Here is a 27,031-nt window from a genome sequence, read left to right as displayed (position 1 = left end):
CTCTCTCTGACGTAGATTTTCTTGCCAGCTTTTCAGTTACTTCCTCCTGGCGGGACTGCCTTGCCAGGCCACAGGGGAAGAGGACATGCTCAGCCCTGATATGACTTGATGAAGCTGGGGTGGGGGGGGGTGCCTGCTTTTCTGAGGAATAAGGGAGGGGTATAGGAGAGAGGGAGGGAGCATGGGACTGCGAGGTGAGGAGGGATGGGGCTACAGCCAGGATGTAAAGTAAATAAGTAAATAAATATTGGCAGACTTCTGTAACTTTTGAATAGGCAGAAAACATAAAGGAGAGAGAGGAGGGAAGGATAGAAAGGGAGGAAGGGAGGGAAGACGGAGGGGGGAAGGGAGGCATGAGAAGTGTCTAAATTGTTCAGAAACTAGACACTAAACACTAGTATAATAAATGGCCTTTAAAAATGTTTGCCTGGGCTGGGCTTGGTGGCGCATGCCTTTAATCCCAGCACTCGGGAGGCAGAGGCAGGCGTATCGCTGTGAGTTCGAGGCCAGCCTGGTCTACAAAGCGAGTCTAGGACAGCCAAGACAACACAGAGAAACCCTGTCTCGAAAAACAAAAACAAAACAAAAAAACAAAACAACAAAAAAAGTTTGCCTGCGCGTGTTTGCAAGCGCGCCAGAGCTTCGTGATATTCTCATTCTCTCTCTCTCTCTCTCTCTCTCTCTCTCTCTCTCTCTCTCTCTCTCTCTCTCTCCTTCCCTCCCTTCCTCCCTTCCTCCCTCCCTCTCTCTCTCTCCCCCCCTCTCAGATAGGGTCTCTCAGGGAGTCTGCAGCCCCCAGGGATCCTCCAGTCCCCACCTCCATTAATACGGAGCAATCAGGTTTGTGACACCTTGCCTAACTTTTTATGCGGGTGTCTGGGTATCCAAACTCATGTCTTCACGGTTGCACAGCATTTTCCCGACCGAACCATCTGCCATTAATACTGGCCAAAAGACAAACGTCCGGGCAGGACGTCGCCTTTCAAACACTTTAATAGCCAGCCTATGACAGTTTGCTGCTGTGGCGCCCCACTGTTAAGCTGCAGCCGGCACTTCAGCTCAGGGCGCTCACTGGCTGCGCCAGGAAGAGCCCGGTGTGCGCTCAACTTTCTCCCAAGTCATTAAAGGTTGTTGAAGAGACGGCGGCGTGGCCTCTGAGGAAGAAATCAAGTCAAGCCCCCCTGCCTAGGTCCCCTGGGGGAACTAACTGTTGGAGCGCACCCCGGCTCCTTGCCGGAGGGAGGCCCGGGGGATCGAGGTGGGGACTGTCCGACGCTTACTGCACTTCCGGAGGGGCTGGGGGCGCGCTGCTTGGAAGGTGAAAGGCGGAGCAGCTGCCGCCAGGGAAGAGACCAAAGGAATAAGTAATTGGAAATTCTGTAACCGAGACCCCGGTTCCTAACCCTTTGGCTCTTTCCCCCGAACCCCCTGCCGAGAGGCGAAGGGCCGAGAAGTGGTGAAGGGAAGGGTCACGTTTCGGAGAGGGAAGTGAAATAAAGAGGGCGGCACCCGGGGGGACCTGTGCGTCATTGAGGGACTGAGGAGCGGCCAGTGCAGAGGCGTGGGGGCGAGGAGCCAGAGGGGCCTCCGAGCGCCCAAGCCCGTTACCCGGTCCCCCGGCCCCGCAGCCTGCATCCTTGTGGGGCGCACCATGTGGCAGGCGACCCCTCCCCGACCCTGTGCGCCGTGCCGCTGGGCGCCGGCCCTCCTAGCCCTGCTGGCCCTGGGCGGCGCGGGACTGTGCCACGGGAGCTCGCAGGCTGGGTACCACGCGCGGCCCAGCGCCAGGAACAAGTAAGTGCGCGCTGCTTCTGCTCGTCCCCCAGCCCTAGAGTCCTGGGTCCCCACAGACCCCTTTGAGTCCAGTTGCGGGCCCCGGAGCTGCCCAGCCAATGGCGACGGTAGGCAACAGAGAGAACCCCACGGGCTTTTGGGGCGTTACCATCCCTGATTGACCATGTGGTCCTCACCAAGCGCCTCAAGCATCCTGAAGCGGACTGGGCAATGGGGTAGGGTCTGGCAGAACTATGCAGTCTGCCGCCGATTCCTCCCGCCGCCCCCCCCCCCCCGCAACACGTCTTGGAGACCTCAGGGTGTAGGGCTCTTCCTTGGTGCTCCAAAGACACAAGAGGCACCCTGGCGTGCCGGCTTTGGCAAGCTCCTGCCTTTGGTGCGGCTGACCTGAGGTCAACTTGTTGGGTCAGCTCGTCGCCCCCTCCCCCACATTGGTCTCCAAGTTTACCCAGCTCTTCTCTTTCTACCCCAGAAACTGGTGCGCCTTCATCGTGAATAAGAACGTGAGCTGCACAGTGCAGGAAGGAAGCGAGAGTTTTATTCAGGCACAGTACAACTGCCCCTGGAACCAGATGCCCTGTCCGTCCGCTCTGGTGTAAGTTGGGGAGCACGAGGGCCAAATGGGGTGGGTGAGTTAGACAGCTGAGCCCTAGCTCTTGTGAAAATCTCTTCCAGACCCTCTACAAAGTTTGAGGGCTGCGCAGCTGCCAGCTACTCTGGGCTATTTAAGAGTGTGTCATTCGTGAACCTTGAAGATGAGCAAAATTTGGGAGTTTGTGATTCCCTGGGCTACAGGAGAGGATGAACAAAGCCCCCACCCACATCTCTCTCTCTCTCTCTCTCTCTCTCTCTCTCTCTCTCTCTCTCTCTCTCTCTCTCTCTCTCTCTCTCTCTCTCTTATTACTAACATAAGGCAGCTGAACCTAATTAGATCCATATTGTATGTTCTGGGGCACATAAAGATTCTACAGTGTTTTAAATGAAGGATTAAGTGAGAAGTTTGACTGGTTGGTGCTGTGAAATAGGTGAGTTTTGTCCCCACTGTCCTCTTCAGCATGGTGACTTTCTAAACTGAACCCCTCGGGTTGCTTTAGAACACCCCTTTTCTTCTCAGGTCAGGCTCACTAGGTAGATCTCAGAATAGAATATAGCCCTTGAAGACAAGCGGCCATCCTTTTGCTTATAAAGATTCCAGCATTTAAAAAAAACAGAAACAAAAACAAAAAACCAGGAGAGAAATGATTTGTTAGTGTACGGATTCTGCAAACACACTGTATTCATCCAATTGTGATCAGGAAGTCCTTTGAGTTTGTGTGGACATCCCATCCTAGGAGGCTGATTAGGATAAAAGGCTGTTGGGGACACGTGACAGCAGGGATTGTTTCCACCAAGAATAAGCTGTTTGTCTTCGTGCACATTGTCGGTGCTGCACAGAATGGACAGTGGTGGGCAGTCCTGCTGCTGGCCAGTCTCAGGGCAGGCTAAGACACTTCAGGGGGCAGGGAACAGGCTGCAGGGAGGAGTTGGTCACTGAGTCCCACCCAGGCTGCTTTGGGGAGCCACAAGCAGGGAGGCAGACTCCTGGGAGGCAAAAAGAAAGCTATACAAACTTGCAGAAACAGGGAACCCTCCCCCTCTCTTTTAATTATTTATTTTTATTTTATGTGCATTGGTGTTTTGTCTGTGTGTATGTCTGTGTGAGGATGTAAGATCTTGGAGTTACAGACAGTTGTGAGCTGCCATGAGGGTGCTGGGAATTGAACCCAGGTCCTTTGGAAGAGCAGTCAGTGCTCTTAACTGCTGAGCCATCTTCCCAGCCCCAGAAGCATTCTCTTTTTAACATATGGGGAAAAGGCTGATACAAGGTCTTCGGGCGTCACAGAGGTTCAGACCTGACAACCTGAGTCTGTATTTAGATTTAGAATTCACAGTCCATGAGTTGTCAGCCAAGTCAATTCCATTCGCTTTATACAAGAACTATATGTTGAGGCTGTCTATAATCTTTATTCTTACTATGACAATTTGGAGATAAAATTTTCATTAAAAATAAAACTTGAGGGGGGTGGTGCAGAGATGGCCTGGTGGGTAAAGGGTCTTTACCCACCCTGTCCATGGCCAGGATGTCCAAGCTTGTGGACATGAGCTTGACTCCCTAACCCGTGTACATAGCTGGAATGGTGAGTGCCGAGCCAGCCCAGAACTGTGGAGCAGTCACTACTTCTGCTTGAAACCACGGAGCTCCAGGTTCAGTGAGCGACCTTGTGGAGTGTGGGAGCCAGACACCTGACATCTCTGCCTCCATAAACACCTGCACACATGTGCACACACAATGAACACACATGCATACCCATGCAAACACACTGAATACACCCTCACACACCTGCACATACAAGAACACACACACATACATATATACATATGTACATGCATATACATTTGTGTTTCTAGGGTTATTTATTTATTTTTATTTATTTATTTAGAGACAGGGTCCTACTATGTAATCCTGACTAGCCTCAAACTCAGATATCTGCCTGTGTCTGTTTCCTGAGGGGCTGAGATTAAAGGCATGCACCAGCATACTCAGTGGTAATTGTGGGGGGTTTTTTTTGTTTGTTTGTTTGTGTTTTTTGGGGGTGGGTTGAAGCAAGGTTTGCTATGTAGCCTGAGATTGACTACATAGACCAGGCTGGCCTGGACCTCCAGGTAATCATGTTGATGGCAGTGGTTCCAGATAGTCCAGACCCTCCTGCTGGACCAACAGCTGTTAGCACTTGTGGCATCTGGAGGCGGCCTGTCCATGGCCAGGGTGTCCAAGGAGCTCAGATGTAAGCAGTCTGCATTTGCTTTGCCTCCTGACTCCCGACTCAGGGCTCAGGCTCCTACGGATGGGAGTCCCCTGTTCTCCCATGCCGTCGGGAGACTGGGTCATCAGCACCCACTCCTGCATTTCCCCTTCTGGCAGCCTTGTATAATGTGGAATCTTTTCCCTCTGGTTTCCTTGCCCTTTGCCCTTTAGTTAAAGTGTAATTCACATATGGTAACAGTCACCTTGCAGAGCGCTCCCATCCATGTGCTATGGCAAATGAATACAGCTGTGTAACTGAAGATGAGACAGTTCCTGTACCCATCCCCTTCTAACGAACGTGCTGTCTTCTCTGCCTGCCCAGGAGGAGGGGTACAAATGGAACCTTCTGACACTAGCTTCTTTCTCTTAGCATGAGACTTGTGTGTGTGTGTGTGTGTGTGTGTGTGTGTGTGTGTGTGTGTGTCTGTTGTTGTCTTATTTTTGGTGCTTTGAGACAGGGTCTCTCTCTCTACTCCTATCTTGGCCTTGAACTCTCAATCCTCTTGCCTCAGCCTCCCCAGGGTGGGCAGCAGGTGAGCCCCACCCTGTCCGGCCCACTTAACTATTTTTGAGATGAAGCCTCACTACGTTGCATGGGCTGAAAGCTTAGACTTAATCCATTTGTTACCTCCTGAGGGTCAGGGTCAGAGAATCATCGCAGGAAGTGATTCTCTCAGGTCTACCTTTGTGTGAGTGCTGGGGGTTGAACTCGGGTCTTCAGGCTTGCTGGCAAGCATCATTACATAACTGAGGGTCCCAAGCAGCCCTACAGCATTTCTAAAACCTGGAATCCAAGAACCAATCCACAGATACTCGTGTGACTGCTGAGTGTTCTGACACTCAGTCTCTGTTTAAGAGTTATTTTTTTATGTGTGTGGGTGTTTTGCATACAAGTGTGCATGTGCACCACCCAAACGCCTAGTGCTCAGAGTACCAGAAGAGGGCATTGGATTCCCCTGGAACTTCAGTTAGGGATGGTCATGAGCTGCCAGGTGGGTGCTGGGAACTGAACCTGGGTCCTTGGTGAGAGCAGCAAGTGCTATTAACCACTGAGCCATCTCTCTGGCCCTTGCTTCTTGTTTTGCTGTTGTTTGTTTTGTATCCCAGGCTGGCCTTATATCCTAGGCTGGCCTCTTCCCTGGGCCTCCTCCCGAGCACCGGGGCTGCGGTATCTGTTCTCCGCCGTCGTCACCATCCGTTCTGTAAGGCCACAGCCAAGAATGCTGCCAGGAGGAAGAGAGAGAACAGCCTTTGTTCCTGTGACAGTCGGGATGTTGGTGGGTTGAGGCTCCTGGCTGCCGTGGAGAACTTTGTGAGAAGGGTGGCCTCGGGAGTAAAGACCCAGCCAGGCGTGGGGAAGACGCTTGCTTGTTCTCTCAGGCCCTGGGCCTCTGTCTGCAGCGCTCCAGGTCTGTCTGACTTTACTCAGCCTTCTATCTGCTTTTTCTTTATTTCTGTATTAGTGCTCTCCCCTCCGCTCCCCTCCCGTCCCCTCCCCTGCTAAGGACTGATCCCAGAGCCTTCTACAACTGACTGCATCCCCAGCCCTATTAACTAAAAAAAAAAAAAAAAAAAAAATTAAAAATGACAAGTCCCGAGAGGGATCTGGGTGGAGTGCGCCTACACTTAGAGCCTGCGGCTGTGGCTGCTGAGGGAAAATGCAGACCAGGAGTCTGCAGCAGGTGCTGGTTCTGGGTCAAGTTCCAAGACACTTCTAATCTTCAGATTCCAAGGGGGAACAGATGGTCATACAGTTGGAAAGAAAGTTGTCTGTTAAGGACCGGTCCTTGCCAGGAAAAATAGTTTGGTTTTGGTTGGTTTTTTCTTCCCCTCCCAAATACAGGATACTTAAGGCTAAAACAAACCCCAGACAATTCCCCACATAGATGGCTCCAGGAACACAATCCCATCTGGTTCAGAGGGCTATTTCCTCTACTTTCACCTTTTTTTGTTTTGTTTTGTTTTTCAAGATAAGGTTTCTCTAAGTATCCTTGGCTGTCCTGGACTCGCTTTGTAGACCAGGTTGGCCTCGAACTCACAGCAATCCGCTTGCCTCTGCCTCCCGAGTGCTGGGATTAAAGGCGTGCGCCACCAATACAGGGCTCCTTTTACCTTTTAAACAGGCATTTTGCACACGGCTGGCTGTTTGGAGCCTCGCTCCTTAGCACTAAAGGGACAAGTCACCTGCAGAGAGTTGAGCTGGTGTCAGAGGAACACCTGCCAGGTGGTTGGAGAGACCAACCATTTACTCTGAAGGTCACATGGCTGCTGTGGAGACTTTGGTGGCCTCCCACCCTCCAGCTCCGAGTGGGTAGGACAGAGACTGGGGTCTCAGGAAAATAACTTTCCTGCGTAAGGCCCTGCATTCAATCCCTGGCTTCACAATAAAACAAACCTCTAAAACTTTTGTGTTTCCCTTTCTAATTTTCCTTTTTAATATAATTTAATGTAATGTAATTTAATATAATTTAAACAGTAGCCATGGTCTTAAAAGACAAAAACAAGAAAATAGTCACTTCTTGTTTTTTTAATTAATTTATTCATATTACATCTAAATTGTTAGCCCTTCCCTTGTATCCTCCTATTCCTCCCTCCCTCCTGCTTCCCCCCTTCTCCCCTCCCCTATGTCTGTGACTGGGGGAGATCTCCTCCCCCTATATATGCTCTTAGAATATCGAGTCTCATCTTGGTAACTTGCTATCTTTCCTCTGAGTGCCACCAGGCCTCCCCATCCAGGGGACGTGGTCAGAAAAGGGGCACCAGAGTTCGTGTGAGAGTCAGATCTCACTCTCCACTCACCGGTGGAGAATATCCTGTTCATCGGCTAGGTCTTGGTAGGGGTTCGAAGCTTACTGCCTATATTCTCCTTGGCTGGTGCCTTAGTTTGAGGAGGACCCCAGGACCCAGATCTGCCTGTCATAAAATTCTTCTTGTAGGTTTCCAGGACCCTGTGGATCCTTCTATTTCCCTATTCTTCCATGCTGCTCTCACCACTTCTTGTTGAAGTGTGTTTTATTCCATTAATGAGCCTTTCTTTTTCTGTTGATCTGTCCCATCTGCATTAGCACATGATGTTTGAGTTAAAATTCTGAGGCAGTAGAAAAGGGCAGGTGGTGTGGGTGTGGGCAGCTGGCCTGTAGGAAGCTGTGATAGGCTGCCCAGGCCAGGCTCCCCGTGGCTTCAATCCTGCCAGTGGGGTGGCAACATGTATGGGCTGCGAAGATAAGCGGTTTGATAGTTGGCCGAAGCTCTCAGATACCACCCTTATCACCGCACTGTGAGACATAGGGGCGTCACCAGGCACGCAAGGCACATGCTTTTCAGGCCTAAAAGGCAGAGCTGTGGCAAGGAGGCCAAGCGAAGGCAGCCGGTCTGGCCGAGAGGACTCTTAAAAACCCCACTGTCGCAAGGGTGTGAGTCCAAAAGCCTGGTGGGCTCGCCCTGGTTTTGTGCGTCCTTACGCCTCGGTAGCTGAAGGTCTTGCTGATTTGTTTGAGGAAGGTTGGAGAGCTAAAGAGAGTAAATAACCTGGTGATCTGAGATGATAAGAAAGGATGTGCTGAAGACCAGCTTTTAAAAAGTGTTTGAACCTTCAGAGGTGCTGGGCACAGAGCCCGCGGTGAGGGCCACTATGGAGTGCACCGCAGCAAGGGCTCCGGCCTCCACAGGTGTTTGCTGTTGGCTGCCGACAAACTGCTGGATCAGCAGAGCCGGATGTTGATACCGTCGATGCTGATGCGAACGGGCCCTTCCGCCGCTGAAACGCTGCTACTTTGCTTGGATTTTGTTTGGTCTGTTGTCTTGTTTTTTGGTGCTGGGGATTAGATCCGGGCTGTGCTACACATATGTAAGCTATACCCCCTTGACACACACCCCCAGAATCCTTCAGGAGCCTCCCACATATGGAGGAAATTAGGATATGCTCATGGTTGCTGAGTGCGAATAACGCAGTAGGTAGAAGAGTGTAACAGCCACGCCCTCCTTCCACCCGGGGACTTTTAAAGCTTAGGCTGATGAACTGCCAATAGGCTGATTGCTTCCGGTCTGTCAGTGTCCTGACTTACTGCTGGTCACATGACGTCACTCCACCCACCCACCCCTGGGACTCAGAGTTAACTGCTTTGGTCCTTTTATGAATCAATATTCTCAGATTAAAGTTAGTATCGAACACCCAATCTAATGGTGTCTTTACAATGGCATAGTTACAAAGAGCAGTTTTACTGGGACGGATCAAGGGAGTTACCGGAGTTTTCAATGTGACAGCAGTTCACATTGGAGGAAAATGACGAAATGATTAAAATTAAACTTGCCACTAGCTTTTGTCCGTCCCTTTCTTATTTTAAGAAGTCGTGGGTGGGTTCAGATAAGTTTAATTCCCGGACCAAAAATGCTGTGGAAGGCAAACTCTCTGGGGTGTGTCATTTGGAGGGACTCAGCAGTTCTTATTTTTTTTCCACCTAAGAATACCAAAAGATGAGGAAATATGCTTAAAATCTTTGCTTTGCCATGTCAGCCTTTCAGGACAATATTTCATTATGCACTTGGCTAAGAGCAAACCAGTTTGGACAAACCCTTCTCAAGTTGGTCGTTTCCATGAAAGAGAATCTGCTGGGGCTTCTCTGTGTTTTTCCAGTCTCCCATCTCTGGACTTGAGTGGGCTTAACTGGTTATCTCTTTGCAGAGATTAGCTCAGCAGTGAGATGCACGCCTTTACTCCCAGCACACAGGGGCCTGAGGCAGGCAGGTCTCTGTGCGATTGAGGGCAGGTTGCTGTACATAGTGAGCTCCAGGCCAGCAAGACTATATAGTGAGACCATGGCTCAAAACAAAACAAAACAACAAAACAAACAAAAACTAGCCAACCAGCCAACCATACAAACAAAAATGTGCTAGGACCTTCCTTCAGGCTGGAAGTTGTTTCCGTGCACCTGCCAGACAGGGAGAGTGCAACAAAGGCATAAAACCACCGTCAACCTTGGTTGGGGAGACGCAGCTTGTTTTTCTTCTAACTGAAGCTTTTCTGTGCATCTCAGGGAAGGAGCTGCTGATTGTGACAGAGCTCAGGGCTCAGGGTGGGGTGGTTATGCAACCCAGTGCTTCATGGGAGGCTTGCCTCCATTAAAGCCATCCTCTGGCTCCTGTCAGACCACAGATCCCTCCCTCCCTCCCTCCCTCCCTCCCTCTCTCCCTCCCTCCCTCCTGGTGATGGAATTGGAGACCTCTTCGTCCAGTCTTCTCATGTGTTTGGTTGAATGGCTTTGGCAGGGAGGCAGCAGCAAGCTTTTCTTAAAATGCTGAACCTTCCAGACTCTTGGATCCAGCCTGTAGAGGAGGCAGTGTCCAGGCTTGGTTAGTGGGTCAGGTGTTTCCATCCTTGGAGGGACTTTCTGAAAGCAGTATGTGGAGTCAGCACAGCAGGCAGCATAGGCCACGCTCTCTTTCCCATCACAGTGCATCGGCTGCAGCATTGCGTGGCCTTACCACAGGGACAGTGTTTTTTGCATTGCATCCCTGCAGAAAACAAGTTCAAGACAATCCGCAGAGTCCCTGGCTGGTACAGGTAGCTTGTTCCCTGAACTGAGCAGCGAGGTACCAACTCTGCACACCAAAATCGTTACCTGACTGGCACTCAGTATTGTCTTTTTGTTGTTGGGGTGTGAGTGCCGCGACATTCTTGTGCAGGTCAGCTTCTAGAACATCTTCTATAGTCCTGGGGATGGACTGCTTTACCCATCTCGCCAGATGAATTTCTGCTTTTGTTAGTTTGTTTTTGTTTTGAGACAGGGTTTCTCTGTGTAGCCTTGTCTGTCCTGGAACTCACTCTGTAGACCAGGCTGGCCTTGAACTCCCAGAGATCCAACTGCCTCTGCCTCCTGAGAACTGTGATTAAAGGCGTGCACCACCACTGCCCAGCTGTTTTCTGCTTTTTTTTTTTTTTTTTTTTTTTTTGGTTTTTCGAGACAGGGTTTCTCTGTGTAGCCTTGGCCATCCTGGACTCACTTTGTAGACCAGGCTGGCCTTGAACTCACAGCGATCCGCCTGCCTCTGCCTCCCGAGTGCTGGGATTAAAGGCGTGCGCCACCACGCCCGGCTTTTTTTTTTAAAGACAGGGTTTCATGTATTTCTTTATTATTTGAAGTCCTGTCTTGACTGTATTCTACACTGTACTTCTACACTTACTTTATTTTAATTTACTGTCTCTGTGTATGGATGTTTCATGTGCATATATGTATGTGCTCAACGCGGGTGCCTGGTGCCCAGGGAAGTCAAAAGAGGGCATCAGATCCCCTGGAACTGGAGTTACAGCTGTTGTGAGCCACCGTGTCGGTGCTGAGGACTGAACCTGGATCCTCTGCAAGGAAAAAAAAATGTTCTTAACCCGATCCATCTCTCCAGCCCCTGATTCTATACTTTAAAAGTTAAAACAAAACAAAACAAAAAACAAAAAAAACCCCACAAATTAAGTTTCCAATAGGCAAACCAATTGCCTATGTTGTCAGAGAGGAGCCTGATGTATTACAGAAGCCGGCTCCTCATTTAGCAAGGACTCAGCTGCTGCCTTCACCTCACACTTGAGACTCGAGATTGTGAGTCAAGGCCAGAGCACTTTGCTTCCTCAGACTCAGAGATTTTATTTATTTATTTTTACTTTTTGGTGCTGGGATTGAGCATGGGCCTTCATATGTGCTAACCTCACATCTTCGCTCAGAGCTGCAGCACCAGCCAGATCTGGAGATCCTAAAACACTTGATGCAGAAATGATTCATTTTCTTAAAACAAAACAAAACAAAAACCCAGCTTTATAGTGTGTGGTGGCACATGCTTTTCATCCCAGAAGTCAGGTGTGGGAACCAGGCCCAACAGGGCTGCCTGCCTGTCTTGCTGTTACATGTCCTGTTTTTAGCACCTTCCGTGTCTGTGCTTATGATGGTTAGCTGGACATGGTTACCGCTCTGAGAACGCACCCCTCCCTTCCTTGGGACCTTCCCTTGTGTGCGCAATCACCTCTTGAGGGCTTTCACTTGCGAGTGGCATTCCTGCTTTGCTGCTTATAAAAAGGCTCTTTGGACGCTGAATAAAGGCTGCTGCTGCTGCTGCTTTCTTAGCACGAAGGATCCGTTGTTTTATTGTGTGTTAAACCCGCAGTCCCTTGCCCTTGACTTGGTACCACAGTGACGCAGGTGCCACAGTCAGAAGGCAGAGTCGGGCAGATCTTCTGTGAGTTCAAGGCCAGCCTGGTCTATGTAACAGCCAGAGCTACATAGAGAGACCCTGTCTTAAACCAACCACACAAACACACCAGCTTTGATACAAATATGTGTCTGAAGTTGTGACTTTACTGTCTCAGGCTGTGTATATACCCACAAAAACAACACTGTGATTAAGGTGCTGTGCTGCGCTGTCTAGGCTTAAGCCAGTTTGACAGAAGCCAAAGTCATCTGAGAGGCGGAGGCTCAATTGAGAAAAGCCTCTCTAAAGCCAGGCTGCAGGTAAGCCTGTAGAGCATTTTCTTAATTACCGGTTGATTGGGGGAGAACCCAGCCCATTGTGGGTGGTGCCATCCCTGGGCAGGTGGCCCTGTGTTCGCTAAGAAAACTGGCAGAGAAAACTAGTAAGTAGCACTCACGCCCACCTGACCCCTCATGGCCTCTGCCTCGGCTCCTGTGTGACTTCCTTCAGTGACGGACTATGGATGATGAACTGTTGTTTGGAACTGTGAGTGAAATAAGCCCTTCCTCCCAACCTGCTTTTGGTCGTGGTGTTTCATCACAGAAATATTAAGCTTGACTAAGGCAGAAATTGGTGCCAAGATTATGGGATATTGCTGTGACAGTCTTGATTGTGTTTTTGGGAGGACTTTGGGCTAAAAAGCCATTGAGGATTGGGGTGAGGGCAATGCCAAACGACGGAGGCCAGGCTTGTGACGTGCTAGGGGGAGGCCAGGCTTGTGACGTGCTAGGGGGAGGCCAGGCTTGTGACGTGCTAGGGGGAGGCCAGGCTTGTGACGTGCCAGAGGGAAGTTTAAAGACTCCTTCGCGGCATTCGCTATTTTGAATTAATATTATGCGTTGTCTGGTCAGCTGCAGCTGAAGACTCAGCTGTGGTTAATAATAGACCAGAACCAGTGAAGTGAAATCTTTGCTTTGCTGGGCCAACCTGTGCTGGTCGGCTGGAGCTGAGAAATTAGCGGTGACTAAGAAGAGACCAGCATCAGTGAGGTGAAATCTTCTGGGAAGTGTTTCCTCAGAGTCAGCACACAGAAGCTGTGCTCCAGAGGAGGCCAAGGTATTACTTAGTGCTGGCAGCTGAGCTTGGTAGTGTAAGAGTCACCCAGGTAGTACTGATTTGGAAGTGAGGAGAGTGTCATGGAGGGCAGTGGAGACTTGGTGTCGTGTGGCAGGCTTGTCCCTGGAGACAGCTCAGGAGAGGCTGTTGGTGAAAAGTGCATCCCAGTTGCAGTAAGAGACGCCAGGAATTTAGAGATGCCAGAACCATGGATGAGCATTAGGGGAAGCAGGATGGAGCGGAGACTGCCAGAGCCTAGGGGACAAACTGTGCACTGTGGTGGGTGCAAGACCGCAAGAGGATCCCAGACATTGGTCACTGAGGTTAGTGACACAGTAGGGGTTTTGGCTTTGCTTTATTCAGATTGTGACTGTGTGCTGGTCCTTCCCTCTTGAAGTAAAAAAAAAAAAAAAAAAAAAAAAAAAAAATATATATATATATATATATATATATATATATATATATATATATATATATATATTTAAAATTTATTTTAAAGGAGAGGAGCCCACAATTGAGATATTTTGAACTTTTAAAAAGATTTTGGAGTTTTACAGGATTTTGGAGTTTTGTTTTGTTTTGTTTTTGGAACAAGGTTTCTCTGTGTAGTGTTGGCTGTCCTGGAACTCGCTATGTAGACCAGGCTAGCCTCAAAAAGAGTTTGAATTTTAAAAGAGACTAGATTTTTTTTTCTTGAATTGACTTTTTAAAGTGTTTGAATTTATAAAGACTGTGGGCCTTTTCAAGCTTATAAAAGTGTTTTTATTGTGACATCGATGTTAACGTATGGTCTTGGGATGAACAAGAAAGGGGAAGGCTGTGGCTTCATAGTCCCTGTGCATTGAGCTGGCAAGGGGGGTAGCTGTCTGGCTAGTTTTATGTCAACTGGATACAAACTAGAGTCATTGGAGAGGAGGGAGACTCCACAGAGAAACTGCCTCCATACGATCAGTTTGTAGGCAAACCTGTAAGGCATTTTCTTAGTGATTGGTGGGGAAGGGGCCAGCCCACTGTGGGTGGAGCCATCCTTGGAATCCCTCCATCCACCCTTGCCAACAAGTCTTCAATGGAAGCTGCCAATATCTGCTTTTTTATATTATTATTATTATAGCTCAGTTTGGAATGTTCTAGAAATTTCTATAAATAGTACCACATGGAATACAGTCTTTCTTTAACCTGGCTTCTTTTATTGAGCATAATTACTCTGAGCTTTACTCGTGTTGTGCTTTGTACCAGTAGCTGATAACTTTTCGTTAACATTTCGTTTCTTTCCGTTGCGAAGACAGTGCCACTTGTACATAGTCGTACCGTAGCTGAAGAATTACCACGAGCTACAGAGCAGAGGGCCATTTGCATTGATCAGAAGGTGACTTCTGATTTTCTGAGGAATAGCTGAGGTGCTACACACATAGCAGAGGCAGAATTAGACAAAAAGCCGTGATGGGGTCTGAGGACACACCTCACCTCCGCAGCCTTGGAAATGGGAAATTAGGATTGCATGAGTGGCATGAGCCACTGGGAATCCGCAGGGAGCTCGGAGGGGCCAAGCTACTCCATTCCATTAAACAAACTGCCAGGCCTATGTCTGATCCCTAAGCTAGGGCCATGGGCATCGAACAAGGGCCCTTCTCCTACCCAGTAGACCAAATGAGACAAACAGAAGCAGCTATGAAAGGCTGCAAACCACTTTGCCCTCCCTATTTTTCGGTTGATAGTTGGGCCTTAACTCTGTCACGTGGCCAGCTGAATTCATGATTATGGAAAGAACCTGTAGTTTTGGTTTTATAGCAAGTGTGTTTACTTACATGCCAAATCCGTTGTACAGGGATTTCACACAGCTCAGTGCTGATGCAGCTGAAGTTGGAAGAGGTGGGATGTCTGATTTTCAGGTGACAAATTTGTGTGTTTCCTGGGCATATGGTCTCCAGACAGGTAAAGTGTCTGCACACTGGATGCTGGTGGCTCGGGGAAAGGCCTGGGTGCCCAGAAGGGATGGATGGAAGCACGACGTTCGCTCTCTTCTCGTAAGACCTGGCGTTTGGTTCCCAGATAGAATAGATATTGTTGGTTTGAAGAGCTCCGTGCCTCACTGGACCTCCTGGGTTCTGTGGTGGATCGCAGAACCACACTGGGTTCACCTAGAAACGGGTCCCCATGCCTTCAAAACTGTCTAATAAAAACCTAGTCCCTTAAGTACACGCGCGCGAGGGCTTTGGAGAGTGTAACATGAGGGATGTACAACGTATAGCTGTCCTTGCACCTAGTGCCACGCTGCAGTCAGTCTTGCGGAAAGTGTTCTTTACTTCCTATCTTTCCATGGGGCGTTTCTGGTCTCCCTCCCACTAAGAGCTTATGCAATTATTCTTTTTGCTCGTGTGTGTGTGTGTGTGTGTGTGTGTGTGTGTGTGTGTGTGTGTCTATGTCTATGTGTGCGTGCGACTGTGTGCCCAGGTATGCACATACCCATGGCTATACATATACACCAAAGGTGGATAGTAGGAATTATTTTTCAATTGTTTTCCACCTTTTTTTTTTTTTTTTTTTTAAATATAGGGCTCTTCATTGAACCTGATTGGTAGACTGGTCAGCAAGCCCCATTTCTCCTAGCACCAGGTGCTACCACAGCAAGTTTTTTGTGTGAGTGCTGGAGATCTGAGCTCAGGTCTGTCACGTATGTGTGTGTGTCTGTGTGTGTGTGTGTGTGTGTGTGTGTGTGTATGTATGTATGTATGTATGTGTGTGTGTGTCAAGTACTTCCCTGAGTCAGCTGTCTCCCCAGCCCCAGAAATTCTTTTCATCTTGCCAAGCAGTGCCCCCCCCCTCCGGCCCCAATGCTTGTTATCGGTTTAGAACCTGCTGTGGAGGTCAGGGCTTTGGCAGCATTCTTCCACAGAGAGATGAGACCACTTCACCCCGCTGTGTTGTTTATGGACTCCTAGGCTGTAGGATGTGCCAAACTTCCTAGCTCTAGTATTTTTATCCTTTCTCCCAGTGTGGTCACAGCTTGGAAGACAAACACAAGTGTTTTCATTTCCTAGATGATGGTGATGATGATTTTAAAGTGAGAATAAATTGGCACAACAGAAGAACCTCTTAACATCCACAGAGAAACGTCTTCTTCAGTGTCTAGATTTTTGTGTCTCTGAGTGATTGCCACCATGCTACGGGTGTGGCTGAAAGGCTTGCCACAGTCCAGAGACTTTACAGAAAGGCCTGGAATTGATTAGCGGTGGGCTGGTGCAGCCAAATCTTGTATAGTATCCCCAACCCCAGAGTGTTCTGAGGACATGGAAGGGGGTGCACTTACGGGGGTGAGAACATTGAGATGGGTGGGACAGACAGCAAAAACTCACGAAAATCTGAGTTGAGTGAAAGATAACTTTGGAATTATGGTGATTTTTGTAGAACAATTCATGCACTTTAAAAAGAAACTGGATCATCGAAATAGAGTTCCTAGGCCGGCAAGATGAGTCAGTGGGCAAAGGCACCTGCCACCAAGATTGGCAAAAAGAGTTCGGTGCCCAGACCCTGCTACATGATGGAAAGAGAGAATTGGCTTGTACAGATTGTTCGTTGACCTACATATATACATTGTAGTATATATGAATTAGCATACACACACACACACACACACACACACACACACACAACTAAAAATTAAATACTTCTTCAGTGGCTCTGAGCAGAAAGGCCAGGCACACAGACCACGGGAAGCTGGTCTGTGATGAGCCTCCTGGCTCAGGCCAGCAGATGTTCTCATGGTCCACGCTGTGGGAACACAGGGTGAGTTTATTAGGGAGTGACTTGGAGCTGGTTTCTCTGTGATTCCACAGCTGGGAATGAGGAAACAGGACAGAGGTATGAGAAGTGTAGCCGTATAGATTGGGGGAGCAGCCCGCAACAGGGACGGCCTCTTCGCAGGGAGCTCTTAGTTAAAAAAGCATGTGCACTGGCTCAGTCTCAGAATCCCTTTTCTTTCCCAACGCCCAGAGTTTTGATTCGAGGATGTATTTCTCACAGCTAAGGATGTGGCCTCCTTGGAACGCAGCCCTAAGCGACAGTTCAGGGGTGGATGCTGCCAGTGCCGATAACCTCATCTTCAGTAGTAGTTCCTGTCTGAGCAAATCCAGAGATGTAAGCCCCATTATCTGCTGCTGCTGGCTGAGGGATGGCTCAACACTGAGGCACGGAAGTTTTCTTTAATCCTTTCTTTAGGAATGAAGATTGTTTCTGTTTTCCAGGGTAATTATAAATTATGGGGGAAACTACTCATTATTCTGTAGGACCAGGGCAAAATGCTGAGCGGTGAAAAGGATTTTGAGTTTGGAAACCTAACTCGCCCATCCCCCCCCCCCGAAGTGCATAAGGAAATTAATTCAAGAGGAAATAGAAAAGCTTGTGATCATGTTCTCCCCAGCTACCGTACCCTTGTACCCAGAACCAGACGGCCTTTCTAGAAGGACATTTTTCACTCTGATCGCAATTGCTTTGATCTAGGGTCTGTTACTTTGAAACACACACAAAACTTTCTTGTAATCTGACTTTAATCAAGGCTCATTAACCTGACATTTAGATTCATTATATATATTTTATATTTTAAAAAATATTGTGGCCTAAGCATTCTGGCTTTTTAATGTTCAAGTGAATTTTCCTAAGGAGCCAAGCGACATATTTTATATTTCTTTGCTTCCATGTTAAGTTCTCCATGCAGCGATCCAATTAAAGACGTGCAATGTAGCAGAAAAAGATGAAAGTTTTGATTTCGAGTTTGTGCTCTAAGCTGTTAGGGGGACCCTGACTTGGAACGGAGCCGTGGGAGGGACCCAGATGAGAGTTCATCTCCTATGTCACATAGACCATCTTTAGAGATGGCCAGGGTGTAAAGAGGACCATTTTGACTTTTAGTCGAACACGAGATTCAAGTGGGAAGTGTTTTGAAATTCTAAAATTTCAGCACTGAAATCACTTCCAACTTTATGGCCTTCGCTGCCTGACTGTGTTTGCTTTTGGCCGAGGGTCAATAAACAGAAAACACTCGTTTATTCATTCTCAGACAAAAACAAAACAAAACAAACACCCACAAAAGTAAGAAAAAACATGTCAGTGGCTCCTAGAAAAATCAGTCTACTGTCTTGTCAGTGTCAAAAGGAGACCAAGTTTGTAAAAAGGGAAGGAAATTCGGACACACCCTGGACACACCCTGAAACAGGGAAAAGAACCGCCAGGGTGGGGAGTCAGAGAGATAAGTGTGTTGAGAACCGATGTGTGAGGCCCCGAGAGCCACTGAACACATAGTAGGCAGGCAGTCTACCACTGAGCTACAACCCGGCAAGTGACCACCAGGGCTACGTAACGTAACGGCGAGGGTCCATTGGTTACAGGGCTTGGAGGTGGACACCACCCTCAGATCGTAGAACAATGGTTATGATGGGCTAGGCGGGCTCTGAGGTGGAGCTTTTGCTGGCTACATGATGCTCTGGGTTTGAGTCCGCAGGACTAATAAATACACGAGTAAATGTTAAGATGCTGAATTTTATGTCATATGTTTTTAAAGTGCAATTTTATTTTGGAAAAAAAAAAAAAGAACTGCTGGCTGGGACGTGGCTCTGGTGGTAGTGTTTGCAGGCAGGCGAGGTGCTGGTGGTGAATCTTTGAGATCCTAGCACTGGGAGCTGGGAGCTGGAGAATTGAGTCATGCTCGGCTACATGGGGAATTTGAGTTGAGGTCAGAGGGGAAAAGTGGCATGCCGGCACACATGCTTATTTCCTAGGAGGGTCTGGGACAAGTCATCCTTTGTGCTTCCTTCCTTCATCCTCCCAGGTTCACACCAGCTGTCAGCACCACACATAACCAAGTTAAGCCAGAAAAGTTGGCTGCAGGTTGTGGCAGGCTGGCGAACGGAAGGGAAAGAATTTACTAGAAAGTGTGCTCTCTGGAAAAAGTCTCAGGCTGAAGTGTGTCCCCACAGGGGTGCTGAGACTTGGGTCTGTGCCAAGGTTTAGTAAATAGAATATAGGTAAATGTCAACTGCAGGGCAGTAGCCTTGGCTGTTGGTTCTATGTGGATGGCCCCTTGACAGCAGCAGCCTATGGCCTCTTGGGGAAGCTGTCTGTCTGAGCTCTATGTGGAGTGTTGTGCACACTGTCTGTTCACAGTCTTTTGGTCTCAGAAAGGATGGTTTAAAAGGGGTCAGAAATCAAGGCCTAGCAGATGAGCCCCTGCAGCTTCTCATGTGATCTCATTTATCCTCCACAGAAAGCTCTGTCCAGTGAGATTTTTCTGTGGTAACATTTGTCCTGCTACATACTTGAAATGTGGCTGTTGGAATTAAATGTTTAATTTTATTTAAGGTAATCTTAAATAGCTTGTGTGGCTAGTGGGCACCTCAGACAGCACAGCTCTGGGTCATTTTTCGGTGAGATGGCTCAGCAGTTAAGTGCACTGGCTGCTGCTCTTCCAAAGGAGCCAGGTTCAAATACCAGCACTCACGTGGCAGTTCACAACTTCTGTAATTCCAGTTCCAGGGGACCTGACACTCTCACACAGACACATATGGAGGCAGAGCACCAATGTAGATAAAAATAAAATAATAATAAAAAAAATTAAAATAGCTGGGCATGGTGGCGCACGCCTTTAATCCCAGCACTCGGGAGGCAGAGGCGGGCAGATCGCTGTGAGTTCAAGGCCAGCCTGGTCTACAAAGTGAGTCCAGGACAGCCAAGGCTAACACAGAGAAACCCTGTCTCGAAAAAACCAAAAATAAAAAATAAATAAATAAATAAATAAAATAAAATAAAGCTCTCAGACTGGGGCGTAGCTCAGTGGTAGACTGCCTGCCTATTATATGTAAATCTATGAAGCCAGGGGGAACTAGAAATGCCCCTCATAGCAAAGAAAGCCAGACCGAGAAGTCCAGAACCCTGTGGTTACAGCTATGAGACATTGTGGGGAAATGAGGGAGAAAGCGAAGGCCAGAGGCCCTCAGGGGAGGAGGATGAGGAAGGCTAGGTAGTCAGGGGACTTTTCGGGTAGTGAAACTGCCAATAAGACACTGCGGTGGTGGCTGCCGGCCACTATGCGTTTGCACCAACTCTCAAATGCACAGCACCAAACATGAACCCCGTGTGGGCTGGGGTGCTGGTGGTATGCATCTACAGACTCTCTAACTGAAAGGATGGTTGTTGACCTCAGATGTAGGCAGGGCTTCTCCACACAAACAGGGCACTGACATGGTCCTGATTGGGAGAGACTGGGAGTCTCTGAGTCAGCCCAGCAGCCTTGCACTCTTCTGCCTTGAGTGTCCCCTGTCTGTTTCCTTGGTGTGGCTGCTCTACACTGGGGACATCAGCTAAGTGTCTCAGTCAGCAGCTAGCGAGCCCCTCCCATTGTAAGCACAGGCCAGGCACTTGGGGACACAAAACCAAGGAGGTGGGCGGGTTCCCTGAAGGAGGAAATGGAGCCTGTTACCCTTCATATCTGCGTGGGGAGCTCTGAAATGTACACTAAGTAAAGGCCGTGAGTACTTTTGTAAGGGCCTTCAAGCCAGCAAGTGCTCTCTGTCACATCACTAAGCCACACCCTTGAAAGTTTGTAAAACTTTGTGATAGGCTTTTTTCTTTCTTTCTTTCTTTCTTTTCTTCTGCAGTACCCTGTGTGATTAGGGCTCCTGGCAATTGTAGTGGCTCCTCCCAACCTCTGCAGCCCTTAGCTTGGTATGATGTCAGTGGGAACCCATCTCAACTGGGGTTTATGGGGCTTGGTTGATTCTGTGTTGTGCCCCTGGAGGCCCCCCACGCAGACCTGGGGAGTCTCTAGCAAGGCCCAACGTCACTTAATATAGGGAGAAATTCCTCTGAGCTTTCCTGTGTCTGCCTGACCTTTTCCAGCTGTTGCTGCCAGTAGGGTGATCTCTCTCTTCCTCCACTAGCCTTGGGACATGTGCGAATGGCTGGTTGCGGCCAGGTGGGCGTGGATCGTGCAGTCAGAGCAGGGTGGGAACTCGGGAGACTTGGCTATGTGGTGGTGAGCTGGCGGCAGCTACACCCTTCCTCACAGTTGGGAGAGAGGGTCATTCCCCACAGTGATGAGCTCCTGGCTCAGGGCTGAAGGGTGGCTCCAGTGGGGGAGCGCAGGAGGCAGCCCACCACAGGCTTTTGGTCAAGGACGCAGCCTTAGTGGAAGGTTTCCTGCAGGCTGTCATGTACTGGCATACGTAAACACATCTTCACATTCCATTTAATGCTCCGAGGAGCAGAGTTTTTCTGAGGTTACACATTCCTCCAACGTGACACGCTGCTTGTCTGCAAAGCGTGCAGGGTGATTGTCCCTCTGTGTGCAGGGACTCTGTGGTGGGGCTGGGAGGGAGCCCAAGGCTGGACTAAAGCCTGCTGTGTGGGGAGGTCAGACACTTCCTCAGGTTTCAGGGCTGAGGCATCTCCAGGTGGGATGCTGCATGGAGCTGACGGAAACTGCCAGAGTGCTGGCTGTGGCTGCATGCAGGGAGGGGGTGTGTGGTGCCGAAGGACCCGGAAGTTTCTGTCGCAACACTTGAGAATGAACTTGAGTGACTCATCTTACCTCTCAGGTCTGTTTTCTTGCTTGTGACAAGGGGATAAAATTTAGTAGTAGGGCCAATGTGATTATTTTTTAATGTTTAAAATTATATGTGTGAAAAAAATTACATGTGTGTGTGACTATGTATAATTATGTGTGTGTCTATGTGTGAATGTGTGTGAGAGTGTATGTGTCTGTGTGTGAAAATGTGAATGTGTCTGAGCGTGCAAATGTATGTCTATCTGTGTGAGTGTGTAAAAGTGTGTATCTGTTTATAGTGAGTATGTATGTGTGTGTATGAATGTGTGTCTGTGTGCATATACGTGTGTGTGAATGTGTGTCTTCATGGTATGCATGCTTATGTGAGTGTGCCTGTGTGTGCGCTGTATACATGTGGTGTGAGTGTCTGTGTGAGTGCAAGTGTGCATGTGTCAATGTGTGTATGTGTGTTAGCATGTGTGTGAGTATAGTTGAGTGTATGTATGAATGTATATGTGGTAGTGTGTGAGTGCATGCATGTGTGTATTCACACATGTGTGTCCAAGTGTGTGCGTGCATACATGTGGATGTCAGAAGAAGAGTTGCTTCTTCACCACCATGTGGTTCTCCGAGCTGAAGCTCACGTCCGGCTCAGTGTCGAGTGCAGCCATCTCACCTTCCCCACCAACGACACTGAAGAGCTGCCAGAGACTCAGAGCTCACCCACGCCTCATGATTGCCCTTGCTTTTCCTTTCACTTACTGGGCTTCCTCTTCATTGTCTCTGGAAAGATTTTCTCAGGAGCACCTCGAAATGTGTGCACTCAACACCCACCTCAGGCCCTTTAAAAGGAACATCTCTGAGGCGCCCGCATTTGTTCACATTCCTTGGGTGGTTCTGACGCTGGAGTTGAGAACGGCTGCCCAGGGAAGGGGGTCAGCTGAGCTGGAGCTTTCCAGGAATCCCACGGTGTGTGTGTGTGTGGGGGCTTTGTGGAGGACCCGGTAATCTGCTTTTGCCCTTTGGGGAGGGTGCAAGACTGCTCTCTGCAGTAATTTGTGACTTTCCCAGGAACATAACGTTGAGCACACAGCTCCAAAGCTGGAACTTAACTTGGAGCTGCTTCCCCGAGGAAGTGATACAAAGCCCGTTTCTCTCTGGAAATTGGCTTGTAGAGAAGGCCAGCTGCTAGCGCTAGTGTGGACGATGAGAAAGTGAGGAGGATCAAGGGAAGATGGCTCTTGGCCAGACACTGGGAGTCGGGTAGAGCACAGGAGGGCTGGCCTGTGTGGTTGGGCTTTTGTCTGGCTGTGAGCAGAGGTCTAGCTGAGCGGGTCTTTGGCCCACGCGTGTGCCTGAGCTGCTGGCTCATGAGTGTCCCAGGTCCAACAGTGGGTCCAGAGGATTTTACGGTTACCTGGAAAGATCTATTGTGTCAAGGGACACACACTTCGTTAATTTATTCATTCATTTATTTATTTCAAATGTCACATCCACGTTAGGCAAGAGCTCAACCCCTGAGCTACACTGTCACTCCTGACGCATGAGCTGTGAACGGGGCTTTCAGGCAGGAACGGCGTCAGTCCTTGGCTGGTCCTGTTGCTTTGGGGCCTGAGTTAAGAAGCAGCCAAGCATGGTGGGACCTGTGAAAGAGGGGTGGGCAGGGCTAAGATTTCAATATCCCCTTCAAGGGCACACCCCCAACAACCTAACGTCCTCCCGCTAAGGCCCACCTCCGAGAGATTGCACCGAGGGATGATCAAGCCCTTGTCACATGGGACATTCATCTAAATGGCAGCAGCTTCTAATTTTCTATCCACCCTTATAAAGAGGTGTGAGTGCCACTGCCGAAGCCTCACAGGGAGGGAGGTGGCTGTGGGGGTTTATGGGAAGTAGGACTTCAGGGAGGTTCCCTGAAACACAATGCAAAATAGCCCTGGTTTGCACCGAGAGAGCACCCCCGAAGAGCTGTGGGTTGCAGGAGGGAAATTGCTGGTGAAGTGAAAACTCGTTTTGAAATCTGCCCACATTGAATAGATGTTGTGGGACAGATTGCCCCCTAGATCTAAGAGAGAGGAACACTAGGTCTGATGGCACCTTCGTAATCTCAGCACTCGGGGGGCTGGCTCGACAGGATGGTGGGTTGGGTGTCAGTTTTGCCTACATAGCAAGACCCTGTTGAAATCAAACAACTACCCACCAAACAAAAATAAAACAACAAAGAACAAGGGGGGCGGCAAGTGACCAAATCAAGTGCTTGGTGGAAACAACTTACAGGCCGAAGGTCCTGTTTTGATTCGTGGCTGCGTGGATCCTCGCTGTCTAACAGGAGAGCATGTGATGGAGGGTGGCTGTACACATGTTAGGCAGGAAGAGAAGTCAGCAGGGGTACCATGCTTCCAGGAGCTCACCTGCTCCAGCTAGGCCCCACCTAAGGCCTCCAGAACCTCACAAAACAGAGCCGCCATTTTAGGAACAAAGTATTTAAAGCAGAACCTGGGCAGGACATTGCACATCATAGCTAACAAGGTCCAGTGTGGGAGGGGAGGTCTGGAGACGCTCGTACTAGTGGTCACTAAGGTGAGACGCTGTCCTCTCTGACTCCAGGTACCGGGTAAACTTCAGACCCAGATTTGTCACCAGGTACAAGATAGTGACACAGTTGGAATGGAGGTGCTGTCCTGGTTTTAGAGGAGCAGACTGCCAAGAAAGTCCCAAAGACCCTATGAAGACCCCCCGGCCCCCACCTGCTCGGCCAAGAAACAACCTAAAGAAAGCCACAGGTAATGTCTCATTGGTGGGCCTGTTTTGTTGCCGGTGCGCTGCAAATGGTAGGGTCCACGACGGACGACTGAATACTCATGCGGTGGAAACGCTATTTGAAGGGGCAGGAGTAGTTGTGTGAGGCACACTTCCTTGCAAGTAAGTTGCGTCATTGGAGCCACTTGTCAATTAGTTCCTTTATTCATGTAGCTGAATTCCAAGGAGCTGAGAGTCTTGAACATATGCAGATCAGGCAGGAGTTGGTGGTGCACATCTGGCAGGCAGAGGCAGGAGGACCACACTGAGAATCTGAGCCCAGCCTGGGCAACATGGTGAGATCTTGTCTCCACAAATGAATACATCAGTGATTAAGTAAAATAAAAATAAATAGACGTGATCCTTTTCTGTCCGGATGAGCTGTTTGCAAAGCTGAGCCCAAAGTCAGAATTCTCATGTGTCTCTGACCCTCTTAAGGATAACGTGGATGCACTTCTGTCCCTAACTTCTTTTCTTACTGTTTTGCCCTTGTATCAATTTTATTTCCCCTTCTTTTTAATTTCAAACAAATGCAGGCCAACTTTTTTCTGTGAAATTCGATGTTAAATTGTTGTTGGTTTTTTTATTTTCCCATGAGGTGCTTTAAGTTTTTAAACTAGTAATGTGTCAAAATATTTTTGTAAAGTAAATGGTTAAATAAGTTTTATTACCAAAGCAGTGCATATCAGTTAGTGTTTGCAAAGCACAGGAAATTATATATATATTTTACTTTAAAATAGTAAATTTTCAGACATTGGATGTGCTTAACATATATAAGGCAATGATTTGATACAGCTCTTAACTATGGACTGCTGACCACCATTGAATGAGCCGTCTCTCCATCCCTTATTGCTCTTTTTTATCTTGAAAGCCATTTGGGGTAATTATGACATAAGGAGAACACAGTTCCCAACTCATACAAGGTAAGTGTTGGGCAGGCATTGCAAGACATAGTGTCAGATGGCATATCTGTGAGATATGTGAACTAGGGGTCTGTTGAATCCCAAAGAATTTTTTAGGGGCAAATTTTACTTTATCACAGTTTAAGCATATGTGTAATATCAGAAATCAATGTTTTATGAGGACTAGTGGGAGGACAGCAATGAACTTCTTCACTTTCTGCCTCAAAGGTCAGTTACTGTCAACACTTTTTGCTTTTTTTTTTGTGCTGGGGATTGAACCCAGGGCCTTGTTAGTGGTAGGCTGGTGCTCTATCCTTCAGCCACACCTCCAGCTCATTTGAGTAGTAGCTGACTGAGTCTAGGAATTGACCTCCTTATCTATTGTCATTATGGAGAGTGAAGGCGTAACTCCCTTTGTCCACTGGACAGCAGTGTTTTCCAGTTATACAATTTTTATGCATGGTCAATATTTGCTGTGTAGAATGGAGTAACTAAGTAGAATTTTATAGCTGAGCCCTGCAGTGCTCTATGCATTCCTTAAAGTTGGGAATTGTATGTATTTTCCCTTTGTTTGGGCTTCAACACTTTTATCCCTATTTCAATCCAAACTCATCTGTTACCTTTATGTCGCCCTGTCATGTCCAGGCACAGTGGCAGCATTTGCTTAAAGAAATCCCCAGGAATCTTCTCACACACCTGTAACCTGTCAAGCTCCGCCCATCACCCTGGGGTCTTAACCTGCCTCTCTTAGTTGGAATCTGTTTCCTCAGTCTGCTCCTTCATCTGGCTTGAACTCAGCCCCCATTGCTGTCTTGTCTTTTCTTTCTTTCATTCCTTTGAGATAAGGTCTCACACAGCCCAGGCTCGCTATGTAGCTAAGAACAGCCTTGAACTTCTGGCCCTGCTGTGTCTACCACCCAGTGTTTGCAGGTGTGAGCCACCAAGCCTGGTTCATGAGATTCTGGAACTAAAACTCAGGGTTCTGTGCTTGACAGATGAGCAGTCTGCCACTGAGCTGCATCCCCAGCCCCTTCCAGTACATTCATGAAAAGATGATGCAGGAGGTGAACTTTTGTTTTGCATACATGTAGTTGTGTGTGTGTGTGGTGTGTGTGCACGTGCATGCGTTTAGGGGTGTAGGCACATGATTTTTCCTCAGAATTATTAAGACATTGCTCAGTTTTCTGTGGGTTTTGATGCTGCTGTTACCTAGTCTAAAAACATTTGATTCCAATTGTATATGCTCTGGGGTGTTCCTTCCCCTCCCCTTTTATTTTGTCATATTAGTGGGGTCTTACAAAAAAAGGAAGAAGCAGAGGCAGAGGCAGGTGGATCGCTGTGAGTCTGAGGCCAGCCTGGTCTACAAAGAGAGTCCAGGACAGCCAAGGCTACACAGAGAGACCCTGTCTCAAACAACAAAAACAAAACAAAACAAAACAAACAAACAAACAAAACAAGAAAGGGAAGAGAATACTAAGCCAAGTCAAAGAACATTTCTGGAGGTATTTTGAGGACAACCTCAAGTATGGGATGTCATTGCTCAGAAGTCTGATCTCTCTAAAGAGCGTTGTGGCACTCTGTAGCCAGCAGTCAGCTGGTGGGACATCTATAGTTCCTTGGGAATGGCGTGTTCATGTGGCACATAGATAATAGGGTGTGATGACATCAGTGTGAGAGAGATCACTGATTACCTCGCTTCATGTGCACACTCTCAACAGCCCTGGCAGGGGCGTCCATCTTCTTTATAGAGGAGGGCGGTGTAGCTCATGCAAGTTACTTAACTTGAGCACAAATTGTAAATAGCAGAGCCAGAAGAGCACAGAGGTCTGCTTGACCCCAACCCATCCTCTCCCACAGAACCTCCTGCAGTCA

The 27,031-nt window shown here is 48.4% G+C and overlaps 1 protein-coding gene across 1 annotated transcript in view; it reads left to right on the top strand.

The window, feature by feature from the left end:
* Positions 1-1,202: 1,202 nt before the first annotated feature.
* Positions 1,203-27,031, top strand: part of Emilin2 (elastin microfibril interfacer 2) — a 44,111-nt gene continuing 18,282 nt past the window's right edge. Inside the window, exons 1-3 of the mRNA XM_051154497.1 lie at positions 1,203-1,794; positions 2,267-2,389; positions 24,066-24,241. Coding sequence (XP_051010454.1) covers positions 1,652-1,794; positions 2,267-2,389; positions 24,066-24,241 — 442 coding nt within the window. The 5' untranslated portion in view covers positions 1,203-1,651. The remainder of the gene's footprint in view (positions 1,795-2,266; positions 2,390-24,065; positions 24,242-27,031) is intronic.

Source organism: Acomys russatus, chromosome 12, assembly GCF_903995435.1.
Source record: "Acomys russatus chromosome 12, mAcoRus1.1, whole genome shotgun sequence".
Taxonomy (NCBI): Eukaryota; Metazoa; Chordata; class Mammalia; order Rodentia; family Muridae; genus Acomys; species Acomys russatus.
The sequence above is the reverse complement of the archived record's forward strand: the minus strand, read 5'-3'. Positions and strand labels throughout refer to the sequence as shown.